This window comes from Heterodontus francisci, chromosome 29, assembly GCF_036365525.1.
Source record: "Heterodontus francisci isolate sHetFra1 chromosome 29, sHetFra1.hap1, whole genome shotgun sequence".
Classification (NCBI taxonomy): Eukaryota; Metazoa; Chordata; class Chondrichthyes; order Heterodontiformes; family Heterodontidae; genus Heterodontus; species Heterodontus francisci.
The window spans coordinates 44,761,099-44,785,177 of record NC_090399.1 but is presented as its reverse complement, the minus strand read 5'-3'; the positions used below and the strand labels follow the sequence as shown (position 1 = coordinate 44,785,177).

The 24,079-nt window shown below is 44.8% G+C and overlaps 1 protein-coding gene across 1 annotated transcript; it reads left to right on the top strand.

Moving 5' to 3' along the window:
• The first annotated feature begins 1,788 nt into the window (after positions 1-1,788).
• On the top strand, positions 1,789-16,829 carry LOC137346259 (nuclear factor 7, brain-like). Its single transcript, XM_068009718.1, has 6 exons — positions 1,789-2,178; positions 2,568-2,663; positions 4,298-4,531; positions 12,491-12,507; positions 12,603-12,715; positions 16,285-16,829. The coding sequence occupies exons 1-6, from the start codon at positions 1,789-1,791 to the stop codon at positions 16,827-16,829; spliced, it is 1,395 nt and encodes a 464-aa protein (XP_067865819.1).
• The last annotated feature ends 7,250 nt before the right edge of the window (positions 16,830-24,079 follow it).

The window sequence follows — 24,079 nt, the reverse complement described above, 5'->3', positions numbered from 1 at the left end:
ACATCACTGCAGGAGTTCCTCAGGGTAGTGTCCGAGGCCCAACCATCTTCAGCTGCTTCATCAATGACCTTCCTTCAATCATAAGGTCAGAAGTGGGGATGTTCGCTGATGATTGCACAATGTTCAGCACCATTCGCAACTCCTCAGATACTGAAGCAGTCCGTGTAGAAATGCAGCAAGACCTGGACAATATCCAGGCTTGGGCTAATAAGTGGCACACAAGTGCCAGGCAATGACCATCTCCAACAAGAGAGAATCGAACCATCTCCCCTTGGCATTCAATGGCATTACCATCACTGAATCCCCCACTATCAACATCCTGGGAGTCTCCATTGACCAGAAACTGAACTGGAGTAGCCATATAAATACCATGGCTACAAGAGCAGGTCAGAGGCTAGGAATCCTGCAGTGAGTAACTCACCTCCTGGCTCCCCAAAACCTGTCCACCATCTACAAGGCACAAGTCAGGAGTGTGATGCAATACTCTCCACTTGCCTGGATGGATGCAGCTCCAACAACACTCAAGAAGCTCGACACCATCCAGGACAAAGCAGCCCGCTTGATTGACACCCCATCCACAAACATTCACTCCCTCCACCACCGACGCACAGTGGCAGCAGTGTGTACCATCTACAAGATGCACTGCAGCAATGCACCAAGGCTCCTTCGACAGCACCTTCCAAACCTGCAAACTCTACCTCCTAGAAGGACAAGGTCAGCAGACACATGGGAACACCACCACCTGCAAGTTCCCCTCCAAGCCACACACCATCCTGACTTGGAACTATATCGCCGTTCCTTCACTGTCACTGGGTCAAAATCCTGGAACTCCCTTCCTAACAGCACTGTGGGTGTACCTAACCCACATGGACTGCAGCAGTTCAAGAAGGCAGCTCACCAGCACCTTCTCAAGGGCAATTAGGGGATGGGCAATAAATGCTGGCCTGGCCAGCGACACCCACATCCCGTGAATGAATAAACAAAAACACTGGCATGGGCCAGTTGGGCTGAATGGCCTGTTTGTGTGCTGTAAATTCTATGTAAAAAAAAAAAAGACTTGCATTTATATAACACCTGTTACAACCTCAGGACATTCCAAACAGCCAACGAAGTATTTTTGAAGTGTAGTCACTGTTTTAATGTGGGAAACTAGGCAGCCAATCTGCGCACAGCAAGCTCCCACAAACAGAAAGGAGATAAAGTCCAGATAATCTGTTTCGTCGTGATATTGGTTGAGGAATAAATCTCAGCCAAGACATTGAGGAGACTCCCCCTCCCCCTCTGCCTTTCTTGTAATAGTGCTGTGGGATCTGTTACATCCAGCTGACAGAGCATACTGGGCCTCAGTTGAATGTCTGAACAGAAAGTTGGCACATCTGACAGTGCAGCAACTGAAACATCAGCCTCGAGTCTCTGCAATGATCACCAGAGGCATTGGGTCTGTCACTTCAAAATGGCTTGATGTTCTGGGCAGGGGGTTTAATATTCTTAACAACTAAACGAGTGTCACCGGGGCAACCCTGTGTCACCTTCATTGGGCCAATAAAAGTTGACAGGCACAACCCTGTCTTCAGTCAGCCAGTAAATACTCACATGGGGCAGGGGAAATTGTGTGGTGATCATTAATGAACGAACACAGGGATTGGCTGAGTGGGGTCAAACCAGGAATCAATTAACAAAGCCATCACCTGGGCCCTGACTGTTAAAGGCTCCCATTTCAAAGTGGTTCTGTTTGGCCTCGTGGATCCTGGGTCCTTGAGGGGGGCAGAGGTCACACAGGGGGACATGATGGCTTTAGCCTGGGCTCATGTCAGCTTCACCGAGGAGCTGCTCTGCCCCATCTGCCTGGAGGTCTTTGTGGATCCAGTAATCCTCCGCTGCGGCCACAACTTCTGCCGCCGGTGCGTGCAGGAGTACTGGAACTGCCAGGCCTCAGGCCTCTGCTGCCCAGAGTGCCGAGAGGAGGCCGGTCATCGGCCCCTCCGCTCCAACCGGGTGGTGCAGCAGATGAGCGAGGAGGCTCGCACACTGGCCGGCCTATACTGCGAGCAACACGGACACAGGCTCAAGCTTTTCTGTGACACTGACCTGCAGCTGATCTGTGTGAGCTGCCGAGACGGGCCCAGCCACAGGGAGCACCAGGCCAGCCCAGTACAAGAGGCTGCCCAATTCTATAAGGTACCAAGAGTTCGCTCGCACAGTGCAGGGCGAGCCAGTTTATCACGGAGCTAGGAAAGGGCCATCAGGCCCTTTGAAGGCCCTCCCAATTTGTTGGAGGGAAGTGGGCTGGGTCATTGTTTTAGCTCTAGTTCAGTGGGCAGCTCTCTCACCTCTGAGTCAGTAGGTTGTGGGGTCAAGTCCCTCACCTGCCCCCCCCAACCTTAACCCTCCCCCTCCCTCCTTACCTCACTCCCCTTTTGTCCCCAACCCTAGCTTATGCCTCCCTTCTTACCTCCCTACTCATGCCCAAGGCGTGACTGTCTTTGTGCTTCAATGAGCAAGGTTGAACTCCAGTTTTGCTGTTTGCAGCATCTCACTTTCTCACCAATGACCCTTTGAACTTGCAGGAGAAGCTGCAGGCGGAGATTGCTTCAGTCCGCGATCGATCGGCAGCTTTCACTCGCTTCCTGAGCAGTGAGCAAGACAAAATTTCTACAGTCAAGGTAAAATTGGGAACTTGCAAAATTTTAAAGTAGCTCTTTTTGTTTTGAATTAACAATTGTTGATGTGTATATGGATTTACAAAAGGCATTTGACACAGTGTCACACAATAGACTGGTGAGCAAAATTAAAGCCCATGGGATTGAAGTGGCAGTGTGGATATAAATTGGATGAGACGGAGAGCAGAGTGTGGTGGTGTCAATTGTTTTTCAGATCAGTGAAATGTACAATGGTGTTCCACCTGGGTAAGTTTAAGGACCACTGCTCTTGTTGAACTATAGGGCGCTGCTAAAGTCCTTTAATATGTTTGGATGTGCATGTGAGAGGAACAAACTGCAAATAGCATATGGAAGCATAATTCGTCATGTTTTAACATATTACAGCTCAAATTATAGTCTTCAGCATAACTACCGTCTTTTGTTGACCTTCCTTCAATCATAAGGTCAGAAGTGGGGATGTTCGTTGATGATTGCACAATGTTCAGCTCGATTTGCAACTCCTCAGATACTGAAGCAGTCCGTGTAGAAATGCAGAAAGGCCTGGACAATATCCAGGCTTGGGCGGTTAGTGGCAAGTAACATTCGCGCCACACAAGTGCTCGGTAATGATCATCTCCAACAAGAGAGAATCTAACTATCTCCCCTTGGCATTCAACGGCATTACCATCGCTGAATCCCCCACTATCAACAACCTAGGGGCTACCATTGACCAAAAATTGAACTGGAGTAGCCATATAAATACCGTGGCTACAAGAGCAGGTCAGAGGCTAGGAATCCTGCAGTGAGTAACTCACCTCCTGACTCCCCAAAGCCTGTCCACCATCTACAAGGCACAGTTCAAGAGTGTGATGGAATACTCTCCACTTGCCTGGATGGGTGCAGCTCCAATAACGCTCAAGACGCTCGACACCATCCAGGACAAAGCAGCCCGCTTGATTGGCACACCATCTACAAACATTCACTCCCTCCACCACTGAAGCACAGTGGCTGCAGTGTGTACCATCTACAAGATGCACTGCAGCAACGCACCAAGGCTCCTTAGACAACACCTTCCAAACAAGGGCAGCAAATACATGGGAACACCACCACCTGCAAGTTCCCTTCCAAGTCACACACCACCCTGACTTGGAACTATATCGCCGTTCCTTCACTGTCGCTGGGTCAAAATCCTGGAACTCCCTTCCTAACAGCACGATGGTTACACCTACCCCAAATGGACTGCAGCGGTTCAAGAAGGCAGCTCACCACCACCTTCTGAAAGGCAATTAGGGATGGGCAATAAATACTGGCCTGGCCAGAGATGCCCACATCCCAGGAATGAATAAAAAACGCAGTTCCACCAGTTTTCCAACAATTCTCCTTTTTGGCCACTGTGGCCATTTTAAATCAGTTGCAGCAGCATTATCAGCACTATAGCTTTAGCATTAAAGAACTTTGTAAATTGTGCTTTCATATGCAAGTCACAGTTTGCTCCTATCTTTTTTATTCATTCATGGGATGTAGGTGTCGCTGGCCAGGCCAGCATTTATTGCCCATCCCTAATTTCCCTTGAGAAGGTGATGGTGAGCTGCCTTCTTGAACCGGTGCAGTCCATGTTTTCTGTTTCTGAAAAATTGCTTTACATTTTCCTTTCGCAGAAAAGTTCTGAGGTGCTGTTATCGCACGTTAAGGAGCAGTTTGCTCAAATGCACGGTTTTCTCAACGACAGAGAAGAAAGTTTGACTCGGGAGTTGGCCGAGCACGAGAGCTCCGTCCTGAACCTGATCCGAGAGAACCTGCAGAAAGCCCAGGACGGGCTGTCCTCCCTGGACATTCAGCTGACAAAGCTGATCAAACAGCAAACTCAGGGCGAAGACATCGAGTTCCTGAAGGTAGAGTAAGGGGGAGAGTTGGAAAGAGTTACACTCCATAGAATGGACAAGAGTGAACAATCAACTGGCTCAACTTGTGTAAACTCCTGTGATAAAACATCCCAAGGCACTTCACAGGAGCGTTACCAAACACTGAGCCACATGAGATATATAGAGCCATCAACAAAAGGCTTGAACAAAGAGATGTGTTTTAAGGAGTGTCTTAGAGGAGGAGAGAGAGTTAGGAAGGCGGAGAGGTTTAGGGAGGGAATTCCAGAGCTTAGGGCCCAGGCAGTTGAAAGCATGGCCACCAGTGGTGAAGCGATTAAAATCGGGGATGCTCAAAAAGGGCAGAATTGAAGGAGCACAGATACCTCGGAGAGTTGTGTAACTGGAGGAGATTATAGAGATAGGGAAGGGTGAGGACAAGGAAGGATTTGAAAACAAGGATGAGAATTTTTAAATGATTACATTGCCAGATGGGGAGATAATGCAGGCAAGTGAGCACAGGGGTGATTAGTAAATGGGACTCGGTGTGAGTTAGGATACAGGCAGCAGAGTTTCAGACGAACTCAAGTTCACAGATGGTGCAAGGTGGGAGGCCAGCCAGGAGAGTGTTGGAAGAGTCAAGTCAAAGGCATGGATGAAGAGTTCGAACGCTTTGTTTAATAGCCTAGCCTTTCACAGAAACATAGAAAATAGTAGGCCATTCGGCCCTTCGGACCTGCTCCGCCATTCAAAAAAGATCACGGCTGATCGTCTAATTCAATACCCTGTTCCCGCTTTCTCCCCATATCTCTTGATCCCTTTGGCATTAAGAATTATATCTATCTCCTTCTTGAATATATTTAATGACTTGGCCTCCACTGCGTTCTGAAGTAGAGAGTTCCATCGGTTCACTACCCTTTGAGTTGAAGAAATTTCTCCTCATCGCGGTTCTACATGACATACCCCATATCCTGAGACTGCGACCCCTGGTTCTGGACTCCCCAGCCATCGGGAACATCCTCCCTGCATCTGGCCTGTCTAGTCCTGTTAGAATTTTATAGGTTTCTATGAGATCCCCTCTCATTCTTCTAAACTCTAGTGAATATAGGCCTAGTCGACCCAATCTCTCCTCATATGCCAATCCTGCCATCCCAGGAATCAGCCTAATAAATCTTCTTTGCACTCCCTCCAAGGCAAGAACGTCCTTCCTCGGGTAAGGAGACTAAAAACTGCACACATACTCCAGATGTGGTCTCACCAAGGCCCTGTATAACTGTAGTAAGACATCCTTGCCCCTGTACTCAAATCCTCTTGCAATGAAGGCCAACATACCATTCGCCTTCCTAACTGCTTGCTGCACCTGAATGTTTGCTTTCAGCGACTGGTGTACAAGGACACCCAGGTCTCGTTGCACCTCCCCCTTTCCCAATCTACCACCATTCAGATAATAAGCTGCCTTTCTGTTTTTACAACCAAAGTGGATAACCTCACATTTATCCATGTTATACTGCATCTGCCATGCATTTGCCCACTCACCCAACTTGTCCAAATCACATTGGAGTCTCTTTGCATCCTCCTCACAGCTCACATTCCTCCCCCCCCCCCCCCCCCTCCCCAGCTTTGTGTCATCTGCAAACTTGGAAATGTTACATTTAGTTCCTTAACCCAAGTCATTAATATATTTTGTGAATAGCTGGGGCCCAAGCACTGATCCCTGCGGTATCCCACTAGTCATTACCTGCCACCTGGAAAAACACGTTTATTCCTACTTTGTTTCCTGTCTGTCAACCAATTCTCAAACCATGCCAGTATAATACCCCCAATCCCATGTGCTTTAATTTTTTACACTAACCTCTTATGCGGGACCTTATCAAAAGCCTTCTGAAAATCCAAATACACCACATCCACTGGTTCTCCCTTATCTATTCTACCAGCTACATCCTCAAAAAACTCCAGTAGATTTGTTAAGCATGATTTCCCTTTGGTAAACCCATGCTGACATTTTCCAATCCCGTTTATACTTTCTAGGTATTCTGCTATCACCTCCTTTATAATATACTCTAGCATTTTCCCCACTGCTAGTGTAAGGTTATCTGATCTGTAATTCCCAGTTTTTTCTCTCCCTCCTTTTTTAAATAGTTGGGTTACATTTGCCACCCTCCAAATCTGTAGGAACTGCTCCAGAGTCTATAGAATTTTGGAAGATGACCACCAATACATCCACTATTTCCAGGGCCACTTCCTTTAATACTCTGGAATGTAGATGATCAAACCCTGGGGATTTGTCAGCCTTTAACCCCATTAATTTCCCTAGCACGATTTTTTTTTTTACATATACTGATTTCCTCCCTTTCATTAGACCTTTGGTTCCCTAACATTTCTGGGAGGTTATTTGTGTCCTCCTTTGCGAAGTCAGCCATGTTTCAGCTGCTAGCACTCTTGCCTCTGAGTCAGGAGGTTGTGGTCTCAAGTCAAGTCCAGAGACTTGAGCACTTAATCGAAGCTGACATTCCAGTGCAGCACTGAGGCAGTGCTACACAGTGGGAGGTACAGTTTTTTGGGTGTGATGTTAAACAGAGGTGCCTTCTATTCTCAAGTGTAAAAGATCCCATGGCCACAAAATATAAGAGCAATGGAAGTTCTCCCCAGTGTTTTCCAATCTTTATCCTTCAACCAACACCACTAAAACAGTTCAGTTTGTCATTTATCTCATTGCTGTGTGTAAATTGATTGTCACGTTTCCCTACAGTTCAAAAGTATTTCATTGGCTGTAAAGGACTTTGGGATGTACCAAGGTCATTAAAGGCGCTATATAAATGCGAGATCTTTCTTGGTTTGTAGTGGTGGAATGATGGGGATCACACTTGAACACCTGGTACAAGAGTCTCAAGTTGTGTTCAGCCATTCTCCGATGGGACAAAGTGGAGTTCTGTGCCGGTTTACTGCACTTTCCACTTCATGGCCATGTAATTGAAAGCCAACAACTCTTGTTCCAACAGTCTGGGTTGGAGCTGAGGTCGTGTAGTAGAAACATAAGAACATTGGAACCAGTGGAGGCCATTCAGCCCCTCCAGCCTGTTCCAATATTTATTTCAATCGTGGCTGATTTGTATCTATTTACCTGCCTTGGTTCCATGACCCTTAATAACCTTTCTTTAAAAACTGTTTTGAAATTTTCAATTGACCCTCAGCCTCAACAGCTTCTTGTGGGAAAGAATTCCAGATGTCTATTGGGCTTTGTATAAAGAAGTGCTTCCTGACATCAGCCCTGAATGATCTATCTCTAATTTTAAGGCTGTGCCCCCTTGTTCTGGACTTAACCCCCAACTCCACCCTATCAGCTCTTTTTAATCATATTACATACGCTAATTAAATCACCTCTACTCAACGGAATACAAGTCTAGTCTAGGCAACCTGTCCTCATAATTTAATCATTTTAGCCCCCAATGTGGATGACTGGATTGGATACTGGTTTCCAGCTGCGGGAGCTGTCTCCTGTTATGAATTTGTTATGAATTTGGACGTCTTCAATCCTTGGGTATAAGCCCACAGCCCAACATCGGCTGTAATTTGACCATATTTGGTGCTTCGTTTCAGACCAGTCCAGACTCTAGGCAAATGTATTCATGCTTCAACACTACAGTGAGGGTAGGACCTGAGACGCAATGTTGCTCCAGCATTGAGGGAGCTTTACTCTGTATCTAACCTGTGCTGTACCTGTCCTGGGAGTGTTTGACGGGGACAGTGTAGAGGGAGATTTACTCTGTATCTAACCTGTGCTGTACCTGTCCTGGGAGTGTTTGATGTGACAGTGTAGAGGGAGATTTACTCTGTATCTAACCCATGCTGTACCTGAGCAGTGAATACTTGATGCTGATAATGGGCACTGTAAATGGTTTCTGCCAGCACCAATGAAGAGGTAGAGTTGACTATCCCCTCAATGGATTCTGCTGTCCTTTGCGAGAGAATAGTTTGCTTAACCAGCTAGGTGTCTGGGTAATGATTTCATTACAACACCAATGTTTAATGGTGGGGAGATATCTGGGGGGGCCTTTTGTAACCAAATTATTGAAAGAATTCTGATGGACAATATTCGTCATTGGGAAAGTCACAGATTAATTCAGAACAGTCAGAATGGATTTGTGAAAGGGAGATTGGTCTGACTAACATGATGGAATTTTGAGGTAACAAGGAGGATTGATGAGGGTAGCATGTTTGATGTACTCACTATTGATTTCAGCAAGACTTTCAACAAGGTCTCACATGGGAGACTGGTCAGAAAAGCTTGAGATCCAAGGGAAAGTGGCAATTTGGATCCAAAATTAACTTAGTGACAGGAAGCAAAGGATCAACAGATGTTTTTGTGACTGGAAGGTTGTTTCCAGTGGGGTTCCACAGGGCTCAGGTCTCTCCTTGTTTGTGGTATGTAATCAATGATTTAGATTGAAATGTAGGGAGCATGTTTAAGAAGTTTGCAGATGATACAAAAATTGGCCTCGTGGTCAAGAGTGAGTAAGTAAGCTGTAGACTGCAGGAAGATTTCAATGGACTGATCAGGTGGGCAGGAAAGTGACGAAAGGATTTCAATCTGGAAAAGTGGGATAATGCATTTGGAAAAGGCTAACAAGACAAGGTAGCACACATTAAGTGTTAGGATACTGAGAAGTTCAGCAAAACAATGAGATCTTGGTGTGCATGTCCACTGATCCATGAAGGTAGCAGGACAGAAAGATAAGGTGAACATAAACAGCAGCTGGAGTAGGCCATTCGGCCCTTTGACCCTACTCCGCCATTCAACAAGATCATGGCTGATCTTCTCTCTCATCTCCACCTTCCCACACTATCCCCATATCCCTTAGTACCCAAAGATTTATCAACCTCTGTCTTGCATATACTTAATGACTGAACATCCACAGCTCTCTGGGGTAGAGAATTCCAAAATTTCACAACCCTATGAAGAAGGGGATTTAGAGGGGGGTTTAGAGGGGATTTGAGGAAAAACAATTTCACCCAGAGGGTGGTTGAAATCTGGAACACTCTGCCTGAAGGGGTGGTAGAGGCAGGAACCCGCACAACATTTAAGAAGTATTTAGATGAGCACTTGAAATGCCATAGCATACAAGGCTATGGACCAAGTGCTGGAAAATGGGATTAGAATAGATAGGTGCTTGATAGCCAGTACAGACACGATGGGCCGAAGGGCCTGTTTCTATGTTGTATAACTCTTGACTCTAAATTTCTCCCCATCTCAGTTCCAATGGCTGACCCCTTATTCTGAGACTGTGACCCCCCAGCCAGGGGGAAACATTTTCTCAGCATCTACGCTGTCAAGACCCTTAAGAATTTTGTGATTCAATTACATCATCTCTCATTCTTCTAAACTCCAGGGAATATAGGCCTAGTCTCCTCAATCTCTCCTCATCTCAGGAACCAGTCTAGTGAACCTTCGTTGCATTCTCTGTAGGGTAGGTATGTCCTTCCTTAGGTAAAGAGACCAAAACTGCACACACTACTCCAGGTGTGAGGTGTAGCCTCACCAATGCCCTGTATAATTGCAGTAAGATTTCTTTACTCATACTTCAATCCCTTTGTAACAGAAGCTAACATAACATTTACCTTCCTAATTGCTTGCTGTACCTGCATGTTAACTTTGTGATTCATGTACAAGAACACCCAGGTCCCTCGAAATGCAAACATTTCCTGGTCTCTTGCTATTCAACAAATATTCTGCCTTTTTATTTTTCCTACCAAAGTGGATAACTTCACAATTCGACACATTGTATTCCATCTGCCGTGTTCTTGCCCATTCGCGCAACTTGTTTGTATCTTTCTGCAACCTCTTTGCATCCTCCTCACCACTTAATTTCCCCCTAACTTTGTATCATCAGCAAACTTGATGCATTACACTTGCTCTCCCTTATCTAAGTCATTAATATAGATTGTAAATAACTGAGGCACAAGTACTGATCCTTGAGGCACCCTGATAGTTATACATTGAAAATGCTCCATTTGGTCCGACTGTTCTCTGTCCATTAAACAATCCACAATCCATGCTAATATGGGCAACACAGTGGCGCAATGGTTAGCACCGCAGCCTCACAGCTCCAGGGACCCGGGTTCGATTCTGGGTACTGCCTGTGCGGAGTTTGCAAGTTCTCCCTGTAACCGTGTGGGTTTTCGCCGGGTGCTCCGGTTTCCTCCCACAGCCAAAGACTGGCAGGTGATGGATAAATTGGCCGTTGTAAATTGCCCCTCGTGTAGGTAGGTGATAGGGAATATGGGATTACTATAGGGTTAGTATAAATGGGTGCTTGTTGGTCGGCACAGACTCGGTGGGCCAAAGGGCCTGATTCAGTGCTGTATCTCTAAATAAATAAATATATTGTCCCCAACCTGAATCTTAATTTTGTCATGACTTCTTATCGAATGATTTTTTTTTTTTGAAAATCCAACTACACTCCATCCTACTCAGTATATCCTCAAGAAACTCTTAACAGATTTGTCAAACATGATTTCACTTTCATAAATCCATGTTAACTCTGCTTATTCGCATTATTTTCTAAGTGTCCTGTCACCCCGTCCCTAATTTGAGATGTTAACATTTTGTCTTCTACTGGTGTTAATTCCTGGTTTTCTCTCTCCCTCCTTTCTTAAAGAGCAGTGTTATGTTTGCTACCTTCCGATCCTCGGGAACTGTTCTAAAATCTAAGGAGTTCTGAAAAATCAAAACCAATGCATCCACTATTTCTGCAGCTACCTCTTTTTAAAACCCTGGGACGTAGGTTGTTGGATCCAGGGGATTTGTCCCCATTTAGTCCTATTAATTTCTCCAGTGTGTTTTCACTGAGGGGATTAAGACGACATACGGGACCTTTTCCTTCATTAGCCACAGCATAGAATAAAGAGGGGGGAGATAATGCTGGAACTATATATAACACTAGTTAGACGCAGCTAGAGTATTGTGTACAGTTCTGCTCACAACATTACAGGAAGGATTTGATTGCACTAGAGAGGGTACAGAGGAGACTTACGAGGATATGGTCAGGACTAGAGAATTTCTAGCTATGAGGAAAGATTGGATAGTCTGTGAACATGGATGAGGGGTGATTTAATTGAGGGGCCTAGATTGGGTGGAAAGGAAGGATCTATTTCCCTTAGGTCAATAACCAGCAGCCATAGATTTAAAGCAGTTGGTGATTAGACAGTAAGATGAAAAGGAAGAATGTGCAGGGTTATGGGGAGAAGGCAGGGGAATGAAACTGAGGGAGTTGCTCTTTCGGAGAGCCGGTGAAGACACGATGGGCCGAATGGCCTCCTCCTGCATTGTAACGATTCTGTAAAAGGATTAGAGGGGAGTTGAGAAATGTTTTCACTGAGGGTGGTGTGGGTCTGGAACTCTCACTGCATTTAATAAGTACTTGGATATGCACTTGAAGTGTTATGACTGACGGAGCTACCGACACGTGCTGGAAGGTCGGATTAGGCTGAATGGTTACTTGTCAGTTGGCATAGCGATGTAAATTTCTGATTCCGTGATAGAATGATGCAGCACAGAAGGCAGCCATTTGGTCCATTGTGCTTCTGCTAGCTCTTTGATCTATCCTGTTAGTCCTGCTCCTCTCATCCTCGTAAATGTTTTCCCTTCAAAGTAACTATTGAATCTGCTTCCACCACCCTTTCCGGCCGTGTATTCCAGGTCATAACTTGCAGTGTTAAGATCCTCCCCATCTGCCCCTCTGGTTCCTCTGTCGATTATCTTAAATCTATCCTGTAGTTACCAACCCTCCTGCCACTGGAAGCAGCCTCTCCCTATTTACTCGATCAAAACTGGTGAGTTGACCTTCCATGTGTCTGCTGAATATTTTGTCCACACAACTTGTTTTGTCCAATGTATACTTTAATGGATTGTCTAGGTACAAATTAGGTAGTTTGGATGCAATATTGACAGGCCTCAAAGTAACGTGCGTGTGTGTGTCTCTCTTGTGCTTTCAGGAAGTAAGCTGGCTCAGGTGGGTATGTAATCTGTCGGCCCTCTCGCTGATCTAGGATACAGGTTCTTGTTCACATTGCCCTCAACTTTACCAACAATGACCATGTCCCACAGGCCTGATGATATCCAGATGCCCAGTGAAGTATCTACCGACCTGCCTCTGGGCTTATTCAAGGGTCCTCTGCAGTACAAGATGTGGAAAGAGATGAAAGACTTCATCAGCCCAGGTAGTGAACTTTTCCTGTTGACTTTACGTGGAGTTTTAATTCAGAGCAAAAAAACCCCAAGAACCTGCTGCTGATGTAAATCTTCCTACATTAGGACATGCTGTGCACTTTTTTGCCTTGTTCTGTCTCAGGACTCATCACCTCTGTCTTGCTCTGTCTCAGCCGTCAAAGGTTGTTGCCCCTTCTTACATTTTATTTAACATGTCTTCCCAGGATTAAACCCTGGAGTTATTTATCCTTGATGTTTTACTGTCTCTCTTCACAGCCATAATTTATTCCAAGACCCAGCAGCAATAAGTGTGTCTTTATCTCTACCCTATCTGTTCCCTTAACATCTCAAAAATTAATCAAATCACTGCTTATCCTTCTAAATCCCAAGCAATACAACCTTAGTTTGTGTAATCTCTTTGTATTTTGACACTTGAGGTTCAGGTATATCTAATCTGTTAGGATCCACCCAAGGTTTACATTATTAATGAGAATACCCATTTAGAGACACTGTTCCATAGCACAAGAAATCTAGGACTGACTAAATGTAATTTCACATTGAACTCTCTGTCAGGAGACTGAAGACTTTTCGTGCCTCTGTCTAGAATGTATTTGACCCCAGAGATTCCACAGGTGAAAGGTCAGTTTCCAGCCCTGTGCAGTCGCAGGAAATTGTTTCATGTCTTCTTATATAGTTAGTGGAAAGGTCTTTTGTTCTTGTAACTGGCAATCATTTATAATATATCTGATTATCATCGACAAACCCATTACACGGAATTGTAAAGTATTTACAGCACAAACAGTCCATTCATCCCAACTGGTCCATGCTGGTGTTTATGCTCCACATGAGCTTCCTTCCACCCTTCTACATCTCACCCGATCAACATATCCTTCTATTCCTTTCTCCCTCGTGCTTATCTAGCTTCCCCTTAAATGTATCTACGCCATTCCCCTCAACCACACCCTGTGGCAGTGATTTCCACGTTCTTACTGCTCTCTGGGTAAAGAATTTGCTATTGGATAATAGGAGGGCCAATTAAATGTCTTAATTACAATTCACACATTTCATTGCTGCAATTGTATAAGGCCTTGGTGAGACTGCACCTGGAGTACTGTGTACAGTTTTGGTCCCTTACCTAAGGAAGGATAAACTTGCCACAGAGGGAGTGCAACAAAGATCCACCAGACTAATCCCTGGGTTGGCGGGATTGTCTTATGAAGAGAGATTGAGGAGACTGGGCCTATATTCTCTCGAGTTTAGAAGAATGAGAGATGATCTCATTGAGGCATGCAAAATTCTTACAGGGCTCGACAGGGCAGTTGCAGGAAGGATGTTTCTCCTGGTTGTGGGGGGTGGCGGGATCTGGAACCAGGGGGCACAGTCTCCGTATAAGAGGTAGACCATTTAGGACTGAGAGGAGGAATTTCTTCACTCAGTTTGGTGAATGTTTGGAATTCTCTGCCCCATTAAGTACATTCAAGACAGAGATCAATAGATTTCTAGATATTAAAGATATCAAGGGATATGGGGATAGTGTGGGGAAAATGACATTGAGGTAGGACAACCATGATCTAGTTGAATGGCAGAGTAGGCTTGATGGTCTAATTCTCCTCCTCTTTCCTATGTTTCCAAGTTCATTGGCCCCGTTGAGCTGTGACTGGATCAAATGAAGTATTCTTCAAATGCACTCGCTGTTAGTAATGTAGGAAACATGGCACACAGCAGGATCCCACAAACAGCAATGTGATTATGAGCAGACCATGTGTCTTTAGTGATGTTGGTTGTCGGATATTGGTTTTGGTTCCAGAACGGGGGGAGAGCTTCTCTGCTCGTCTTTAAAGTAGTGAGATGGGGTCTTCTCCATCCACCTGAGGGGGCAGACAGGGTCTCGGTTTAACTTTCAGAATGGGCAAGAGAATTGAAATTCATTTGCAATACAGGAAAGTGTGAGGTGGCAGGAGGAATGCAGAGGCCACACACTTCAAATCATTAAAAATAGCAATGCAGGTTAACAGGCCTCCAACAGTATTGAATGCAAATCAAGCACTGGGTTTCATTTGTAGAGGGACAGAATTGATCAGCAGGGACCTAACACCGGACGTGAAGATTGAAATAAATGGACGCATCCTGGACCAACTGAAAACGTTTACATACCTTGGGCAGGCGATCACATGATGGGAGATCTGACTGTGCGATCCAAAGGAGAATTGAGATAGCTTGGTCAGAATGAAGGACTTGTTAACATCAAAGATACTGACCCTGAATCTTAGGAGAAGAATGCTGAGGTGTTACATTTTGTCATCTGTTATATGCCTCGGAGACACGGACAACAAATGGAGACTGTTGATAAGCTGAATGAATTCGAGATTTGGACATATTGGAGGATGTTCTGCACATCTTACACAGACAGAAAGGCTAATGATGGAAATGATTGCAGAAACGAGGAAATTAGTGCATAACATCAGAGAGAGAGAAAGATACTTCAGTCACATCATTAGAGCAGAAGATAGACAGAGATAATTATTGGACAGAAAGATCGATGGAAAACATGGCCGAGAAGCAGATGAGAAAATGGATGGCAGATATAATGGACTGGATGCAGTTGACCTGTGCAGAATGTGTAAGAACACAAGACAGTCAACCTTCTGGCAAGAAGATGACACAATCGAACGAGAATTAAAAAGCAGAGGAGTTGCACTAAACTTGTCGAGAACCTGTGATAGACCACGCTTGGAGCACTGTGAACAGTTCTGATCCTCATATTGCAAGAATGCTAGAGGCAGGTGGATGTCGTGTTTTGAAAATTGCATTGTGCATTTTGTTCACTTGAGGCCACTGTACACACATGCCAGCAGAGAGGCTGGAAAGTGAAAAAATAAAGAAGAATCCATTGTTTTCAACAGCATGCGGTCCCATATCTATTACTAAACTCGGCTGAATCTTTCTTCAGTCCCCAGAACACCGCAACGGAGAAGGCAAGAAAAAAGATTTACTAGAACCCAAACTTGGAGGCTATATCTATCAAAGATTGAAAAGGCTGGGTGGATTCTTCCAGAAAAGGGAAGCCTCAGGAGTGATCTGATGGAGGGCTTCAGGATTATGAAGGGGTTTGAGAGGGTAGGCGTAGAGATGTTTCCACTCTGTGGGAAGTCTAAAACTAGAGGCCATAAATATAAGATAGTCACAAATAAACAGTTTCCAGTATCAGAGAGGCTGATAACCAGAGGACACAGATTTAAGGTGATTAGCAAAAGAACCATGGGCAGCATGAAGAAACATTTTTTTTAACACAGCGAGTTGTGATCTGGAAAGTAAAAGGATGTTGGAAGCAGATTCAACAATAACTTTCAAAATGGAATTGAATAAACATTTAAAGGGGAAAAAAATTGAGCTATGGGGAAAGAGCAGGGAATTGGGATTAACCAGATCGCTCTTTCAAAGAACTGGCACAGCACGAAGGGCTGAATGGCCTCCTCTGTGCTGCATCATTGTGAACAGTTGTCAAAAGGCGCATCCCTTGCCCGGTGAGGTGATCCCTCACAGTGTTCTGGTGTTTAAACTTTTATTATTCTCTTGTTAGTCCCTGCCTCTCTGACGCTCGACCCGAGTTCAGCACACCCGAAGCTCCTGGTGTCCGAGGACCTGACCCACGTGCGACTGACCGACACCAATCAGCAGCAGCTTCGCGTCGCGGAGCGGTTCAACCCCTGCGTCAACATCCTGGCGGCACAGGGCTTCACGGCCGGGAGACACTATTGGGAGGTCGAGGTGGGGAGCAAGACGGCCTGGGACTTGGGAGTGGCCAAGGAGTCCGTCCAAAGGAAAGGCCGAATCACGCTGTCTCCTGTGGACGGCTTCTGGACAGTCTGGCTGCGGAACGGAGATGAGTACAAAGCTCTCGACTGGCCCGCTGTCCCCCTCGCCCCGAGCGTGAAGCCCAGGAAGGTGGGAGTCTACCTGGATTTTGAGGGAGGACAAGTGTCCTTCTATAACGCTGATGGCATGACCCATCTCTACACCTTCAAGGACACCTTCACTGAAAGAGTCTTCCCGTACTTCAGTCCATATTTAACCAGCTGCCCTGGCAATGCTGAGGGACTCACTCTGTGCACACTGAAGCTGTAACCTCCCTGAAAGCCTGCTGGGCTCGTTCCCTGAGGACCTGTTGGGCTCCTTCAACCCCCCTCCACCTGGGGCCTTTTCCTTACTGTCCCAATTGTAATGTATTACCTGTACTAAGATTCATTCACAGATTCTATTAAATGTCATGGCTTGTATACGCACTACATGATCAGAACTTATTGTAAGTGTTACTGGAAGCTGAACACAATACAGCATGGCTGTTTATTGAACAGGTTCAATCAAGTTAAAATAAAGTGTTATGACCAGGTGAGAAAGATGTCTAGGGGTCTCTCTCAGCCTTCACCTGGTCTTATTGTAACAGGATTTAATTTTTAAACACTGTGTTTTGAGGTCCCCCTTGGTGAATCCTTGTTCACCGCTTTCCAATTATAAGGCAAAGAAATGAGCACAACCGGATTTTTTCAGGTTTAAAGAAGAAAAGTGAAATTTATTAAAACTTAAACTCTAATTCGGTTAACGCCTACAGATACGCCCCACTCTAGCATGAATACACAATATGCACGTGCAAATAGAGACAGAAAAGAGCAGAAGGAAAAATAGAGAGGTTTGAGACAATATCAGAAGAGTTTCTTGTTACCGTGCTTCGAGCTCATTGTAATCCTTTTGTAAGTCGTCTTGCTTTTTGTTGGGGCCCAGTATTCTTCTTAAATCTTGTTCACTGTAGGAGACTTTTCTCTCTTGGGGTTCATGCCTTCAATGGGTCTTCAGTTCCTTGAGAAAGAGATGTTCTCAGTCCAGGAGCAAAGAGCTTTCTGACTTCCAATTCACTGTGGCAAGTTCAAATTCAAAAAAACTCCAACAGCCAATTAGTCATGTGACTAAACTGGTCTGATCACGTCTGTTTGTGTATTCGGCCATCTTAGCAGTTAACCTGGAATGCTAGCTTCTCCACCTTCAACGTCTGGCAATCAAAAGTCCATTGTGGATTAAATTGAAGCAGGGAGTGGTCCCTTTGTCCTTTCCAAGTACTATCTGTTACTATGCAAATATCTTTCCAGTTCAAGGGTCTGGTGTTTGTTTTAAAACAAGTTCTTTCTTTACCCCAGTAACAATTTAAAAATCAATGTTCATGTGGCGAACTTCTTGGCAGGTGGGGGCTTGCATGACAAAAGCATTTGCACTCACCCCCGTGACTCAGCACTCATTTCCTGCATGCAGCACCCCCCACCCCCCCCCCCCCAACCCAGTGACTTGGTGCTCACCCATTGCCCCCCAGTGACTTGGTGTTTGCACCTCCCCCCACAGAGCAGCAATCAGCAATGTCAATAAGGTACTGAAATGCAGCCAGAAACAGAAGATAGAAGAACTTGTGATGAAACTGTACAGTACTCTGGTTAGACCACACCTTTGTTGGTTCTGTGGATAGCAAGGCTGCAACTGTGGCCCTGAGAAGTGGTGGTGGGTCTCCTCGAGCCCGTGCAGTCCTCGTGGCCACGGCGCTCCCATGATGGTTTCAGATGGGCAACTCCTGGATATCAGCCCAGTGGTGATGAGAGAATGGTGACGAATGTGGGAGTTGGGATGGTGAGAGGCTTGGAGTTGAACCTGTAGGTGATAGATGTTGCTGCTTTTGTCCTTCTCGATAGTGAGGGCTCTTATAGGAGGGAGACTGTTAAAGTCACTTTGGTGAGTTGCTGCAGGACAGCCTGTAGATACTGGAAACATACTGCTGGTCATGGAGGGGTGGAGACCGAGTCCTAGTGGCAGGAGAGCTGATCAAGTAGATTGTCCTGTCCTGGTCATGAAGGCACTGGTTGAGATGCTGCCTGTTGTAGTGTTACGACCAAGGAGGGAGGCGTGCACTGTTAATTCAGTCCCACTTCTCCACAGGTCATAACGTATTCTTTGACTGTTTCAACAAGTGGAAAATTTAATCGGATACTATTTTACCCCCAGAATAGAACATACCAAACCAGGTTTCTTTACTGAACGACAAAATTTATATAAAAACAAAATACTGCAGATGCTGGAAATCTGAAATAAAAACAAGAAATGCTGGGAATGCTCAGCAGATTTGGCAGCATGTGTGGAGAGAGAAGCAGAGTTAATGTTTCAGGTCAGTGAGTAGTTTAATAGTTTATTATAAAACAAGTCAACGAGTAATGAAGTAAAAACAATAGCGTGTAGATCAAATTTTTAAATATCAACATTAATTTTTAAGAAGTCCTCTTTTCTTTAACCAATGTTTAACCTCAGTCCCTTCACATTCGCACTCACACATACATATATATGTATTCCTATACCTAAATCGGTCAACCGGAAAAATTAAAAAAGATTCTACATCAGAGCTCTGTGACAGAGAAAAACACAGATCACTTGCTCATTTCTTGAAGTGAACAGCCAATGAGATATGTTCCAAACTGGTATTCAGTCCAACCTTCTGAGCACATGGACAGGTCTTTTAAAAAAAAAAGTTATTTTACAGGCGGTGTTGAAAAGCAAATTAGCAGGCTGCCTTGAAATGCAGGAACAAGGCGAAATGAGACACTCGAAATTCAGAGCTTTTTAGGAAATTGTGAGAAAACAAGATGGGTTGTCGTCTTCTGTTCTTCCTTGGAACTCTTTCCTTTTCCTATCCTTCTTTGGCACTTTAGCAGCACTTGACTTTTTTCTCCTTCCAGACTTGACACATGCACACTTAGACTAACAGCCGAACATCTTGGCAGTTTTTCCATCCAGATGTTCTTCGCCTGTACACTTGGCTTGTCCAATCAAAGGAGAGTTGTCAAATTTTCAGCTCCTGTTGCTATGGCTTCTGCCTTAAGCTTAGCCCGAACCAGGTGACAAACTGTAACACTGTTACGAATCAGCCCTCACTCCCCTTAATTAAACATTTATTTAGCTTACTAAAAATCCCTTTTTATTAATTTTTTAAACGAGTCACTTTCATAACAATAGATTGGTTGAGATTTGTGAGCATGTTTGCACATTCGTTTGACATGGATTTCAGATTTCCAGCATCTGCAGTATTTTGTTTTTATATTAATTTTGTTGTTCAGTAAAGAAACCTGGTTTGGTGTGTTCTATTCTGGGGGTAAAATAGTATCCAATTAAATTTTCCACTTGTTGAAACAGTCAAAGAATATGTTATGACTTGTGGAGAAGTGGGACTGAATTAACAGTGCACGCCTCCCTCCTTGGTCGTAACACTACACACAAGCAGCATCTCAACCAGTGCCTTGGTGACCAGGACAGGATGCCGTGTTGCCCACCAGAACTGAATAGCCTCCCTCTTGAAGAAATGTGAAGGGCAGCCATTTGTGTGAGGTCTTCCAGAGTTACTGGCAAAAGTCAACACTTTGAGGAGAAAAACAAACTTGCTCATCAATTGTGCCCACGGTTGTTTCTTCGCAAGAAATCATGCAAGCACAAACCAATATGAAGTAGTGCGCACAGGGAAACACGGCCAGCGCTATATAAATAAACACGTCTTTAGTCAGCGAAACACTATCGCAGTCTCGCTGGGCAGACTGATGTCCTATAAAGAGAGAAAGCTGGTTATTTTGGAGAACTGGTTAAGGAGTTCTCCTGATGAGCTTTGAGGCAATTAAATAAACGAAGGCTGTTTTCAGTAACCAAAGGGTATTTGTAGTTGGAGGTAAGGGAGGTCTAATTAAGGTTTTCCAAATTGTGAAAAGGTTTAAGATTATTTCCACTGCTCCTAAACCAACCAAGGCATAAACCATTAGCATTTGAATCTCACAGCGGAAGGAAAACCTGAAGACATTCTTGCATGAAAAGGGGTTATTAGGATATTAATTCTGTTACTACAAGTGACCGTTGCTGTTAACTCAATCACTAAGGACGGATTATAGGAATTCTTGGAAAGGAAACCTTGGCCGTTATTGGGAAATGAGGTTAGAGAGAGAGTGAGCTCCAATGGGAGGAGCAAGCACAGATACAATGGACACCGATGGCCCCTCATCTCCGAATCAGAGACTCAGTCATTTATGGCACAGAAGGAGGTCATTCGGCCCATCGAGTCCATGCTGGTTCACTGCAGAGCAACCAGTCAGTCCCACTTGCTCGCTCCCTGTAGCCCTGCAAGTCTATTTCTCTCAGGTGGCCATCCAACTTCCTCTTGAAGTCATTGTCTCCACTTCCATCACCCTCATGGGCAGCGAGTTCCAGGTCGTTACCACCCACTGCTTAAAAAACTTCTTCCTTATAAATCACCCTGCATCCCTTGCCCAAAACTTTCAATCTGTGTCAAAGCTTGTCATAATCTTGCCCACTTCTATTAAATCTCCCCTCAATCTCCTTTGTTCTAAGGAGAACAAACCCAGCTTTTCCAACCTAACCTTCTGACTAAAATCCCCCATCCCTGGAACCATTCTGGTAAATCTCCTCTGCACCCTCTCAATGACCTTCACATCCTTCCTGAAGTGTGGTGACCAGAACTGGATGCAATACTCCTAGCCAGAGCTTTATAAATCAGCCAATGTTTATATAGAGCATTCCCTCAGATTAAATGGGCAGCACAGTGGCGCAGTGGTTAGCACCGCAGCCTCACCGCTCCAGCGACCCGGGTTCGATTCTGGGTACTGCCTGTGTGGAGTTTGCAAGTTCTCCTTGTGTCTGCGTGGGTTTTCTCCGGGTGCTCCGGTTTCCTCCCACAAGCCAAAAGGCTTGCAGATTGGTAGGTAAACTGGCCATTATAAATTGCCCCTAGTATAGGTAGGTGGTAGGGAAATATAGGGACAGGTGGGGATGTGGTAGGAATATGGAATTAGTGTAGGATTAGTACAAATGGGTGGTTGGTTGATGTTCAGCACAGACTCGGCGGGCCGAAGGGCCTGTTTCAGTGCTGTATCTCTAAACTAAACTAAGTCTCCTCTGCACCCTCTCTAGTGCAATCAAATCCTTCCTGTAATGTTGTGAGCAGAACTGTACACAATACTCTAGCTGCGTCTAACTAGTGTTAGATATAGTTCCAGCATTATCTCCCCCCTCTTTATTCTATGCTGTGGCTAATGAAGGAAAAGGTCCCGTATGTCGTCTTAATCCCCTCAGTGAAATCACACTGGAGAAATTAATAGGACTAAATGGGGACAAATCCCCTGGATCCAACAACCCACGTCCCAGGGTTTTAAAAAGAGGTAGCTGCAGAAATAGTGGATGCATTGGTTTTGATTTTTCAGAACTCCTTAGATTTTAGAACAGTTCCCGAGGATCGGAAGCTAGCAAACATAACACTGCTCTTTAAGAAAGGAGGGAAGAGAGAAAACCAGGAACTAACACCAGTAGAAGACAAAATGTTAACATCTCGAATTAGGGACGGGGTGACAGGACACTTAGAAAATAATGCGAATAAGCAGAGTTAACATGGATTTATGAAAGCAAAATCATGTTTGACAAATCTGTTAAGAGTTTCTTGAGGATATACTGAGTAGGATGGAGTGTAGTTGGATTTTCAAAAAAAACATTTGAGAAGGTGCCACCCAAAGAAGTCATGACAAAATTAGGACTCATCAGATTGGGGACAATATATTATCATGGATTGTGGATTGTTTAATGGACAGTCGGACCAAATGGAGCATTTTCAATGTATAACTATCAGGGTGCCTCAAGGATCAGTACTTGTGCCTCAGTTATTTACAATCTATATTAATGACTTAGATAAGGGAGAGCAAGTGTAATGCATCAAGTTTGCTGATGATACAAAGTTAGGGGGAAATTAAGTGGTGAGGAGGATGCAAAGAGGTTGCAGAAAGATATAAACAAGTTGCGCGAATGGGCAAGAACACGGCAGATGGAATACAATGTGTCGAATTGTGAAGTTATCCACTTTGGTAGGAAAAATAAAAAGGCAGAATATTTGTTGAATAGCAAGAGACCAGGAAATGTTTGCATTTCGAGGGACCTGGGTGTTCTTTTACATGAATCACAAAGTTAACATGCAGGTACAGCAAGCAATTAGGAAGGTAAATGTTATGTTAGCTTCTGTTACAAAGGGATTGAAGTATGAGTAAAGAAATCTTACTGCAATTATACAGGGCATTGGTGAGGCTACACCTCACACCTGGAGTAGTGTGTGCAGTTTTGGTCTCTTTACCTAAGGAAGGACATACCTACCCTACAGAGAATGCAACGAAGGTTCACTAGACTGGTTCCTGAGATGAGGAGAGATTGAGGAGACTAGGCCTATATTCCCTGGAGTTTAGAAGAATGAGAGATGATGTAATTGAATCACAAAATTCTTAAGGGTCTTGACAGCGTAGATGCTGAGAAAATGTTTCCCCCTGGCTGGGGAATCTAGAACTCGGGGTCACAGTCTCAGAATAAGGGGTCGGCCATTGGGACTGAGATGGGGAGAAATTTAGAGTCAAGAGTTATACAGCATAGAAACAGGCCCTTCGGCCCATCGTGTCTGTGCTGGCCATCAAGCACCTATCTATTCTAATCCCATATTCCTGCACTTGGTCCATAGCCTTGTATGCTATGGCATTTCAAGTGCTCATCTAAATACTTCTTAAATGTTGTGAGGGTTCCTGCCTCTACCACCCCTTCAGGCAGAGTGTTCCAGATTTCAACCACCCTCTGGGTGAAATTGTTTTTCCTCAAATCCCCTCTAAACCCCCCTCTAAATCCCCTTCTTCATAGGGTTGTGAATTTTTGGAATTCTCTACCCCAGAGAGCTGTGGATGCTCATTCATTAAGTATATGCAAGACAGAGGTTGATAGATTTTTGGGTACTAAGGGATATGGGGATAGTGTGGGAAGGTGGAGATGAGGGAGAAGATCAGCCATGATCTTGTTGAATGGCAGAGCCGGGTGAAAGGGACGAATGGCCTACTCCAGCTGCTGTTTATGTTCACCTTATCTATCTGTCCTGCTACCTTCATGGATCAGTGGACATGCACACCAAGATCTCATTGTTCTGCTAAACTTCTCAGTATCCTAACACTTAATGTGTGCTACCTTGTCTTGTTAGCCTTTTCCAAATGCATTATCCCACTTTAGAGAGAGAGGGAAGGGCGAGGACATGGAGGGATTGGAACACAAGGATGGGACTTGTGTATGTAGGTTGGTTGAAATGCTCCTTCAAACCTCCTACTTCGATCAAACACTTGATCACCTGTCTTAATATCTGCATAGGTGGATCAGTATCAACTTTTGTTTGATAACACCCCAGTGAAGCGTCTTGGATCAAATTACTACATTAGGGGTGTGATATCAATGCAAATTGTTGCAGCATTTAGCTCTGCATAAACGTGGAGAGGGGCTGGAAC

What these genes read in the sequence shown, in the direction of transcription:
- LOC137346259 (XM_068009718.1), top strand. Translation starts at nt 1,789, where the DNA reads ATGGCTTTAGCCTGGGCTCATGTCAGCTTCACCGAGGAGCTGCTCTGC. An exon ending in ACAAAATTTCTACAGTCAAG is followed by an intron (nt 2,664 to 4,297) that starts GTAAAATTGGGA and finishes TTCCTTTCGCAG; the next exon opens with AAAAGTTCTGAGGTGCTGTT. An exon ending in GAAAGACTTCATCAGCCCAG is followed by an intron (nt 12,716 to 16,284) that starts GTAGTGAACTTT and finishes TTCTCTTGTTAG; the next exon opens with TCCCTGCCTCTCTGACGCTC.